This window comes from Zonotrichia leucophrys, chromosome 28, assembly GCF_028769735.1.
Source record: "Zonotrichia leucophrys gambelii isolate GWCS_2022_RI chromosome 28, RI_Zleu_2.0, whole genome shotgun sequence".
Taxonomy (NCBI): Eukaryota; Metazoa; Chordata; class Aves; order Passeriformes; family Passerellidae; genus Zonotrichia; species Zonotrichia leucophrys.
The window spans coordinates 2,969,089-2,980,082 of NC_088197.1; the positions used below are offsets into that span (position 1 = coordinate 2,969,089).

Sequence of the window (10,994 nt, forward strand, 5' to 3'; positions counted from 1 at the left end):
TTCTGCCTCCCTGGAGGCGGCTCCGCTCCCCGAGCGCTGTCCCGGCTCACGGCAGCCCTGGGGCTCCCGGGGCCATGAAGGGCCGGTACCGAGGGCACGGGGGCTGTGAGGGGCCGGGCCCGGCTCACGGCAGCTCCCGGGGCCATGAGGGGCCGCGTCACGGCAACCCCTGGGGCTCCCGGGGCCATGAGGGGCCGGCACCGAGGGCACGGGGGCTGTGAGGGGCCGGGCCCGGCTCACGGCAGCTCCTGGGGCTCCCGGGGCCATGAAGGGCCGGTACCGAGGGCACGGGGGCTGTGAGGGGCCGGGCCCGGCTCACGGCAACCCTGGGGCTCCATCGCCTTCGGACCCCGGGGGGCCGGGCCCGGCTCACGGCAACCCTGGGGCTCCCGGGGCCATGAGGGGCCGGCACCGAGGGCACGGGGGCTGTGAGGGGCCGGGCCCGGCTCACGGCAGCTCCTGGGGCTCCCGGGGCTGTGAGGGGCCGGCACCGAGGGCGTGGGGATCCCGCGGGGCCGGTCCCGGCTCACGGCAACCCTGGGGCTCCATCGCCCCGGAGCCGGCACCGAGGGCACGGGGACCGTGGGGAGCCGAGCCCGGCTCACGGCAGCCCCTGGGGCTCCATCGCCCCGGGACGGGCACGGAGGGCGCGGGGATACCGCGGGGCCGAGCCCGGCTCACAGTAACCCTGGGGCTCCATCGCCCTGTGCGGGGCTGGGCCCGGCTCACGGCAACCCCTTGGGCTCCCTCGCCCCGAAGCCGGTACCAGGAGCGCGGGGATCCCGCGGGGCCGGGCCCGGGCCGGGCGGGGCGGAGGCAGCCAAGCGCCGGAGGAACGGAGGAAGTGACGCCCGGGTCCCGCCGTGGCCCCGCGGCCGCCCCGCCCCAGGAAGCGACGCGCCGGGGCCGCGCTGACGTTCGGCGGCGGCTGCGGAGCGATGGCGGCGCCGCTGGCGGCTCCGGGCGGCGCCGGGGCCGGTGGCGGGCCCGGGGCGGGGGCGGCGCGGGGCGGGCGCGGGCCGGCGCTGCGGGAGGGGGCGCGGGTGTCGGCGCTGTGCCTCGCCTGGTACGGGCTGAGCGCCGGCGGGAACGTGGTCAACAAGCTGCTGCTGGGCGGCTTCCCGCGGCCCGTCACCGTGTCGCTGTTCCACATCCTGGGGCTGTGCGGGCTCCTGCCGCCGCTGCTCCGCGCCTGGCGCGTCCCGCCCGCCGGGCCCGCGCAGCTGCCGCCCCGCGCCTACCCCCGCTACATCCTCCCGCTCGCCTTCGGCAAGTACTTCGCCTCCGTGTCCGCGCACGTCTCGCTCTGGAGGGTGCCCGTGTCCTACGCGCACACAGGTGAGGGATGCGGCTGTCCCGGGGGTGTCCCGGGGCCGGCTGTGCTCGTACGGAGGTGCCCGGGGGGTGCCCTGGGGGTCAGAGTGGATTCGTGCCCAGGGGGGTGACCTGAAACCCGGTGTGTGCCTGTATGGGCACCTGGTGCAGTGTCCCGGTACCCAGTGTGGGTGCCCAGTGCAGTGTCCCGGTACCTTCTCTGTGCTCCTACAGCTATCCATTGCAGTGTCCCAGTACTCTCTCTGTGTTATGAATGTCCAGTGCAGTGTCCCCGTGCCCAGTGTGGTGTCCCAGTACCCACCCTGTGCTCGTACCGGTGCCCAGTGCAGTGTCCCCGTGCCCAGTGTGTGCTGTTGGCACCCAGTGCAGTGTCCCAGTGCTCACTGTGTGTCCTGCAGGTCCCCAGAGCTGTGCCCCTGTCCCCAGTGGGTGCTGGCAGCAGATCCAGGGGCAGTGCCCCAGAGTGTGCCCTGTGGGTGCCCAGAGCACCAAGGTCCTGCTGGTACAAGTGTCCAGGACAGTGACAGGGATGGAGCACCCATCCTAGGCTGGGCTCCATCCCTGTGCTGGTGGTGGTTGCTGGAGCTGTCCCAGTCCCCAGTGATGTTTTCGTGGTTGCTGGAGCTGTCCCAGTCCCCAGTGATGTTTTCTTGCTGTCCCCAGTGAAAGCCACCATGCCCATCTGGGTGGTTCTGCTGTCCCGGATCATCATGAAGGAGAAGCAGACGACGAAGGTGCGGACAGGTTTGCTGAGGTTTCTTCTCTTGGTGCTGCTTGGGGGGTTCTCTGCTGGCTTGGGGTGGATCTTGTGACTGGAATTAGATTTTTAAAATCCCTTTTCCCTTTATTGTGAGTGAACAATGACCAGGGTGATGCTGTGTGATGCACTGGAGTTGTGTCTACTGCAGTCACTTAAATTTCCTTAAAAAAAAATGGTTGATCCCTAAATCAGCAGGATGTATAAACTGGTGGAAAGCTCTTAGCAGATGGAATTTACCCCTCTGTCCGTGCTGCAGGTGTACCTGTCCCTGATCCCCATCATCACTGGGGTCCTGCTGGCCACGGTCACAGAGCTGTCCTTTGACATGTGGGGACTCATCAGTGCCCTCGCTGCTACGCTGTGCTTTTCTCTTCAGAACATCTTCTCAAAGAAGGTACAGCTCTGCTCCCAGCCCTGCTGTCACCCTTCTGCAGGACAGGCTGTCATTTCTATTACATAAATGGATTTTTTTTAGTTGGCTTTGCAATCAGACAAGCCCAGAGGGTTGGTTGTTATTTTGTGTGTTCCCTGCAGCTCTTCCTACCTGTTGAAGCTGTTACACTGAGTTTATCCTGAGCCCTTTCTTTACTCTTCAATGTGGATTTTTTTTTCTGGTGGCAATTCAATAGTGCTCAAATTAAACAGTTCATGTAATGCATCTTGTTATATCAAAATCATTCCTCTGTGCTGAGCAAGTCACTGTCAACACTGAGCACTCCTTGCAACCACAGAAACAAAATTAAAGTGTGTGGTTTGGCTCTGCTTAGTTACAAAATGGTTTCTGGTTTGTAGAGCTATCAATATATATTATTACATTATATATTATATTATATTATATTATATTATATTATATTATATTATATTATATTATATTATATTATATTATATTATATTATATTATATTATATTATATTATATTATATTATATTACATTATATTATATTATATTATTTATATTATATTATATTATATTATATTATATTATATTATATTATATTACATTACATTATATTATATTGTTATCTTATATTGTTATATTATAATAATATTATAATAATATATATTATAATTATATATTATATAGATTATATCAATTAATATTAATTTTAATATCTTGTTAGTACTAAGAGCCACCACTCAAAAAAACATTGTTTTTCAATAAGACTTCAATTTTCTTTTGGCCACCCTAATGGGAAATAAATACTATAAGGATATTTACTTATTTTCCTAATTTACCTGCCCCCTGGAGCAGTTTGTTTCCTGACTGCTGTTCAATAATGGCTCTTGCCAGGTGTTGAGGGATTCCAGAATTCATCACCTTCGCTTGCTGAACATCCTTGGCTGCCACGCTGTGTTCTTCATGATCCCAACCTGGGTCCTGGTGGATCTTTCTTCCTTCTTGGTAGAGAATGACTTGGTAAGTGCAGAATTTGGAGAACTGTTTGCTATTATGAAAGAAAATAGAAACAAAACCCCAAACAACTCCAGCACCCAACCAGAAAAGTGCTCTGAAGCGTTTCAGTGTGGAAGGAAGTGTTGTGAAACACCTGCAAGTTGTTTCACAGGAGTTAACAAAGTGTTTATTGTGAGAACAATATTATTATTATTATTATTATTGTTATTGTTATTGTTATTGTTATTGTTATTGTTATTGTTATTGTTATTGTTATTGTTATTGTTATTGTTATTGTTATTGTTATTGTTATTGTTATTATTCATGTCAGGGTTAGCAGGGGCAGTTCATGGACAGCAGAAATGTCAGGATTTGGGAGCTGGAGGCAGAACAAACACTCCCAATGTGCTCCTCTGGTTTCTCTGAGCTGGGAATTGCATAAAGCAAAGAGCTGGGGGCCTCTCCAGAGCTCAGTGCAGACATTCCTGCTCCAATGGCAGCTCAAAGTGCCTCAGGCTGTGTTTGTGTTGTTACCTGAAACCCAAGATAATTTTTTTCCCTCCTGCTGTTTACTTTTCCACAGAGCTCCATGTCCCATTGGTCCTGGACCTTGATGCTGCTTATAATCAGTGGATTCTGTAATTTTGCCCAGAATGTGATTGCCTTCAGCATCCTGAACCTGATCAGCCCCCTGAGTTACTCGGTGGCCAATGCCACCAAGAGGATCATGGTGATCACCGTGTCCCTGATCATGCTGCGCAACCCCGTCACCAGCACCAACGTCCTGGGCATGATGACAGCCATCCTGGGGGTCTTCCTCTACAACAAGGTGGGCTTTGTTCACCAGGAAACACAGCTGGGGCAGCCCAGCAGCTTGGAATTATTGTTGGTACGAGTTGAGCGAAAATAGACAACACAAAAGGCACAAAGTTCCATTGGACAGGGGGGATGAGCACGGCCCAAGGTGGAGATTTGGGTCACAGCAGCTGCTGGGCCTCTCACACAATCAAATTTTGATCTCCAGCTCTTTTTGAAAAGTAACTCAGAATCTCTTGAGCAAAAGTTTGGCATGTGAGAGGAGTGAGGTTTTCATTAGAAGGCACTGATATTTTAAGGTTGTAACAAAAAAAGTGATGTGGCTGTAGAACTGGCTGCTTTTTCTGGGTATGGAAATGTGTCTGGGTGGTATCTTAGGTGATATCTGAGAAAATCTGCCTGCACTGAAGGGTTGTGAGGCTTTGGAAGGGGCTGCCCAGGGAGGTTTGGAGTGTCCATCCCTGGAGGTGTCCAAGGAAGGCCCTCAGTGCCACAGGGATGGGGCAGAGCTTGCACTTGGTCATCTCAGATTTTCCTGTGGGAATCTTTAAAATCAGAGGGTTTTGGGAAAACTGCAAAAGGGAGGTTTTAGAGACAGCAGAACTGCAATTAGGGCTAAGCAGTAGCCATGAGATTTGTCAGCAGAAAAGTTCTATGAGAAGAAAGGACAGCTAGAACAATGGTCTGTGTATTAATGCTTGGCTAGAATAACTCTCTAAACTACAGAAAAGTTTATCTAGTGAGATATTATGGACTTCTAGTAATAAGTAATATTATTAGAGTAATATTACTGATTAATAAAGTAATATTAATTAATTATTAAGATAATATTAATTAATTATTAAAGTAATATTAATTAATACAGATTATTAAAGTAAATATTAATAAATTAATACTGATTATTACTAAGTAATATTAGTATATTAGTGAGATATTAGGAAGTTTTAAGCTTAATAATGGAGCTCTGTGCATTGAGTTTGAAGGCTTGCAAGCAGATGTTGTATTTGAAATAAGCAAGAATTGTTTTAACCAAAGGTAGGTGTTATTATAGTGACTGAATAGAATTGCTGTCAATATAGAATATATACTATAAGAATATGTACTATAGATTATATACTATACATATAAATACTGTCAATATACTATTCTATTCTATAGTGTATACTATAGAATATACACTATAGAATATACACTATAGAATATACACTATAGAATATACACTATACAGATATAAATGCTGTCAATAAAGTTTTGCTTTGTGTGATTGGTCAAAAAATCACTTTTAAGGGAGTTGTAACATTAAGTTCTTTCTGAATATGTGAGCTGAAGGCATCTTCCCATTGCCATAACCCTGTAATGAGGCAGATGCTGGAAAATAAAACAGCTTGGGAAGTGTCCCCAGCAAATCCCATCTGTGATTTGTACACAGAGCCCTGCCCAGCCTAAATGATTCTGTGACAAACTTTCCTTCCTTCCCCAGACAAAATACGATGCAAACCAAGAGGCAAAGAAGCAGCAGCTTCTCCCAGTGACCACTGGAGACCTGGTGAGCTTGGAGAGGCACCGAAACGCTGCTGAGAAATCCCAGAATGGACTCGCAGCCTTTGGCCAGCACGGGGACTTCCTGCGCAGCAACGCCCTCACAGAGCACTTCCAGTTCAGCAGGCAGAGCTACCCCACAGCCTACAACCTCAACAGGTTTGACATTTAGCATCTCCTGGCACACAGGTACAGACTGTGACATCAAAGTGTCCCCAGCATTATCAGAACACTTCCAGTACATCCATGAATGTCACGGAGCCATTGGGGTGTGCAGCTTTGCAGGGCAGGGCAGGGGAGTGGTGCAGGAGCTGCTGGGCTGAGCTTTAAACCTGGGACAGCCAGACCTGGAACAGCTTTAAAGCAGAGCTGGAACAGCTTTAAAGCAGAGCTGACACTGGAACCAGCCCCACCGAGCAGGTGCTGCTGAGGTGGGAGTGACACTGCTCAGTGCAACATCTGCCTCTGCTCCCTTCAGACTCTGCCAGCTCCTTGTTCTCTTGGCAGCTGAATTCTGGCCAGTATCTCCTTTCCATGCTGGTAATGTCACCTTTAACTTGTTCTCTAATAACGGTTCAATGATTCTTTTAATGAAGAAAACAAGGGGTGTTTGTGCTGATCAGGATTTGCCCGGGGAGGATCAGCTGCAGGCAGGTAAGGGCGAGTTCATCTCCAGCATCTGAGCAGCTCCTTGTGGATTTTCACAATTCCTGTGCCTCTGCCTCCAGCCCTGGGTGGGAAAGCAGAGGTGTTTCTGCAGGAGCAGGCAGTGGAAGGATTGATTTCTCCCAGAACTGCTTCAGGAAAAACACAGTTCTCCAAATCACTGCTGGTGGCAGAGAACAGCCAAGCCCAACCTAAAATCATCGTTGTTTTCTGAATCGTGTAGTCCAGACATTGCTATCCCCTGGCCATGCAGGAAACTCCTTCAATAAAAAGTGTTTGGAATAACATGATTTTATTTTTTTACTTGCTTCACACCTGTTCTTTCAAAACTGTTTTGTTGCTTTAGAAATTGAAAGGTGAAAGATGTTTTGTTCTCACTTTTATGCTCTCTTATATGAGTTATATCTTTTCAATGCATTGATTTGAACAATCATCATTATTCATTGTTTCTTAAATCTTTTTAGCCCCTAATTTGGGTTTTTTAAATTTCTTCATCACTGCTGTTGGAGTAGCTGTGTGGGTTTAGGCTGACTTCCATTTCCTGCTGAAAGAAATTAAATTTTGTACCCTGTGCTGTTCCTGCAACTCCCCTGGCTCGAATAGGAAATGAAAGAAAAACTGAAAAACCGTTTGAATCAGCAGTAAATAGATAATTTATGGCTGAAAACTGATTCAGAATCAATTCTAGACAAGGTGATTGTGTGTGTCAGGTACAGATTTGTGCATGGAAGGGATGAACCTTGGCTTTCCTTCCTTTGAATGAAATTCCTTGGAATGAAGTGAGACCCAACTTGGAACTTGGGTTTTGCTGAATCAGAATTTTCTGTCCTTGCTTTAGTAAAAGATTTTAGGGGCCTTCTTTCCTTGCCAGACTGTTGTACAGTGAGACTTTGGTAGCATAACTTTTATGCTTTTAACCAGAGAGGTACCAGGGACAAAACCCAGGGTGTGTCCCAGAACACTCCTCTTATTTATTGCTCTCAAATGACCATTTCCATGATGTGAGATGATGATTTGGCTCCTTTCTGGATAATAAAGGATTTATTTTTAAGTGCAAAATCAAGCTGATCTTATTCTTTTGGCTGCTGGGGTGGTAGTTACACGAACAGCATGTGAGAGGAGTGAGGTTTTTGTTATTCCACCAGAGTCCAAAAGAGGAAATGTTCCTTCTGAAACTTAAAAATGGGTTAAAAATGCTGCTGCTGCTGGGTGTGAGCAGAACTTCTTGCCTTGACTGGAGTTCAGTGTTAATGCCAGCTGAGAATTTGGGATTTTGGCAGAAAATCTAAATAAACCTGAACAAAGTCATGAGGAAATCTTTCCTTCAGGTGAAATTTCTTCTGCCTGTTCCAGTATTAATGAGTGTACAATTACTTCTTTTGAATATGGGGAAAATGCCAAATGTGGATTTCTAGGGCTCATTTGCCAACATTTCAATGTTTTTACTTACAAGTAACAAGGATTTGGTGCTGATTGGATTGGTGGACTCTGGATTTGGATTTGGTGAACTCTGGATTTGGATTTGGTGAACTCTGGATTTGGATTTGGTGCTGACCCTGCAGAGACTGATTTGAGGCTGAGCTTTCAGGAGGGGCTGAAATTTTCCAGCTGCTCTCAAAGGCTGGGACCTGGTGAATCCTGCAAACCCTGAATTGTGTCTTTGTGCCTCAGTTTCCCTTTTAGAAAAAGGAGATGATTCTTCTTTAATCTTCTTTTTAGGGGGGAAAATACCAGAAAAAGTGGCAGTGGGGATGTGCAGGGATCCTCTGAGTTCATCTCTCCATCCTCTGCTGTGCCAGGTTCCTACAACCTCAGCTGCCACAGGGAATAAATACAAACCAGACCAGATGTTTTATTAAATATATTCAGATTTTTTTCCTTTTAAAGAACATAACCAAACCTTTTCTGGCCAGTGTTTTCACAGTGAGCTTGCCCTGCACACTTCCCAGAGAAGATTTAAGCTCAGTTTTTTTCTGTAGTCTTGCCAGCAGCTGAAAGTTTCCTGTTCAGAACTGTCCCAAATTCCAGTCTGGCCCAAAATGAGGATTTCCCAGGAGGATAAAGGATCTTTTTTAGGGCTCAGGAATGAATCTGCTCCAGGTCTGTGGGCAGCAGGGCGGGCTGGGTGTGGTGCAGGGGAACATTGAACCTGCCAGGTTCCACAGGGTGGATTTGCTGGATCCCAAATCCCAGTCCTTAAGCAATACTGCCCACATCGAGGGAAAGGAACTTGCTGGCATTGCTGAAATAAATATTTGAATCTTGGAGCTGTGCAAGGTTTTTTGTTTGGCCAAGTGGGATGTTTGTTTTAAGCTGGTTTGTAAATGAGGGGTGTGTTTGGCTCTGTACACAGGGCTGGGGGAAGGACAGAAAAGCTGGAATAAAGAGGGCAAAGTCTGCACAATGTGTACAATGACCCTGTTATTAAATCAAAGGCTTTGGGTTCATTCCTTGCAGGAAGCTCTGGGAGTGTCATAATGGGCACTGCTGAGGAGCTGGGTGGATGTTCTCACTCACAAATGCTGGAACCAGGGTTAGAACTGGACTTCTTGAGATATTTTGATTTTTACTATGCATTTTTTACACAGAAATTCATCACAACATGGAAAAACTTCTTCCCCAAGCAGCCCTGGGTAGTTGTGGAAATAAGAAAACCAAATTCTCCCCACTCCATGTGGGTGTTCTGTTGGCAGTTCCAAAGAGTATTTGGTGCTCTTTAAAAATATTCCCCCTGCAGGTTCAATTTTGGTATTTTAATAATCTGGTAAAATGCTCGTGGTTCTTAAATAACTGAATGCTAAATAAAATGGAGGCAAGACTTAGGCTTTGTAAGTGCACAGTGATTTGTAAAAACAGTGTTGGTATTTTGGGGTCAACTCATGATGATTTCCAAAGCTCAGTTTTCCTTTCTAATCTGTTCAAACCCATTTTTTTTCTGATGCAGCATTTTGCAGCAGAAGGAGTTTCTGCCATGTGGCTCTTTGTGAAACAGGTGCAATATAAATAAAGGGAAAATTTTGTTTTTCCAAGGCTTAAATTTCTGGGTCGTGCTGTGAGCTGTTAAAAATAATTCTGAAATCTCTTTGTGGTGATGTGCAGGGCAGTGAAAGGAATTTGTTAACCCTGAAGTGACAGGTGGTGCAGATACCCAAGGGGTACCCAGCTTTTTTTGTTGGTATTTTATATTAATCTCCTATAAATTGATGGGAATATGGGTGAGTTTCCCAAAAAACCCCTATGTGGAGTCCTGCCCTCCTTCAGCAAATGAACTTTTTGGTGTTGTTTTCCTGTTTAGTTGTTCTGTGATGTTCTGGATGTCCCTGTGGATCCTGCTGGGATTCCTTTGGAACAAAAAGGAGCTGTGACACCGGGACAGAACGGTCACACTGGGACTGCAGCTCCTCCCTGCCCTCACCAGGAGCTCACACAGCTTTTGGTGGATCCCTCTGTGGTAAATCCCCAATGTCACTGGGCTGGGGACACTGCTGAGTCCCCAATGTCACTGGGCTGGGGACAGCAGTGAATCCCCAATGTCACTGGGCTGGGGACAGCAGTGAGCCCCCAGTGTCACTGTGCTGGGGACACCAGCAAATCCCCAATGTCACTGGGATGGGGACACCAGTGAATCCCTGATGCCACTGGACTGGGCACAGCAGAAAATTCCTGATGTCACTGTGCTGGGGAGAGCAGTGAGCCCCCAGTGTCACTGGGATGGGGACACCAGTGAATCGCTGATGTCACTGTGCTGGTGACAGCAGCAAATCCCCAATGTCACTGTGCTGGGGAGAGCAGTGATGTCCCCAGTGTCACTGTGCTGAGGACAGCAGAAAATTCCTGATGTCACTGTGCTCTGGACACCAGTGAGTCCCCAGTGTCACTGTGCTGAGGGACACCAGTGAATCCCTGATGCCACTGGACTGGGCACAGCAGAAAATTCCTGATGTCACCGTGATGGGGACACCACTGAGCCCCCAGTGTCACTGTGCTGGGGACAGCAGCAAATCCCGTGTCACTGTGCTGGGGACAGCAGTGAGTCCCCAGTGTCACTGGGATGGGGACACCAGTGAATCCCTGATGTCACTGTGCTGAGGACAGCAGCAAATCCCTGATGTCACTGTGCTGGAGACACAAGCAAATCCCTGATGTCACTGTGCTCTGGAGACCAGTGAGCCCCCAGTGTCACTGTGCTGAGGGACACCAGTGAATCCCTGATGTCACTGCACTGGGGAAAGCAGAAAATCCCTGATGTCACTGTGCTGGGGACAGCAGCAAGCTCCTGCTGTCACCATGCTGGGCACAGCAGTAAATACCCGGTGTCACTGTGCTGGGGGACACCAGTGAGTCCCTGGTGTCACTGTGCTGGGGACAGCAGCAATTCCCCAATATCACTGTGCTAGAGACAGCAGTGAATCCCTGATGTCACTGTGGCAGTGCCACCAGCGAGTCCCTAATGTCACTGTGCTGGGGCCACCAGAGAATGCTCAC

General features: G+C 48.5%; 1 protein-coding gene across 1 annotated transcript; it reads left to right on the forward strand.

The window, feature by feature from the left end:
- Window positions 1-938: 938 nt before the first annotated feature.
- On the forward strand, window positions 939-8,913 carry SLC35E1 (solute carrier family 35 member E1). The gene is made up of 6 exons (XM_064734359.1): window positions 939-1,338; window positions 1,999-2,069; window positions 2,352-2,489; window positions 3,387-3,512; window positions 4,072-4,317; window positions 5,785-8,913. The coding sequence occupies exons 1-6, from the start codon at window positions 939-941 to the stop codon at window positions 6,013-6,015; spliced, it is 1,212 nt and encodes a 403-aa protein (XP_064590429.1). The 3' UTR covers window positions 6,016-8,913.
- The last annotated feature ends 2,081 nt before the right edge of the window (window positions 8,914-10,994 follow it).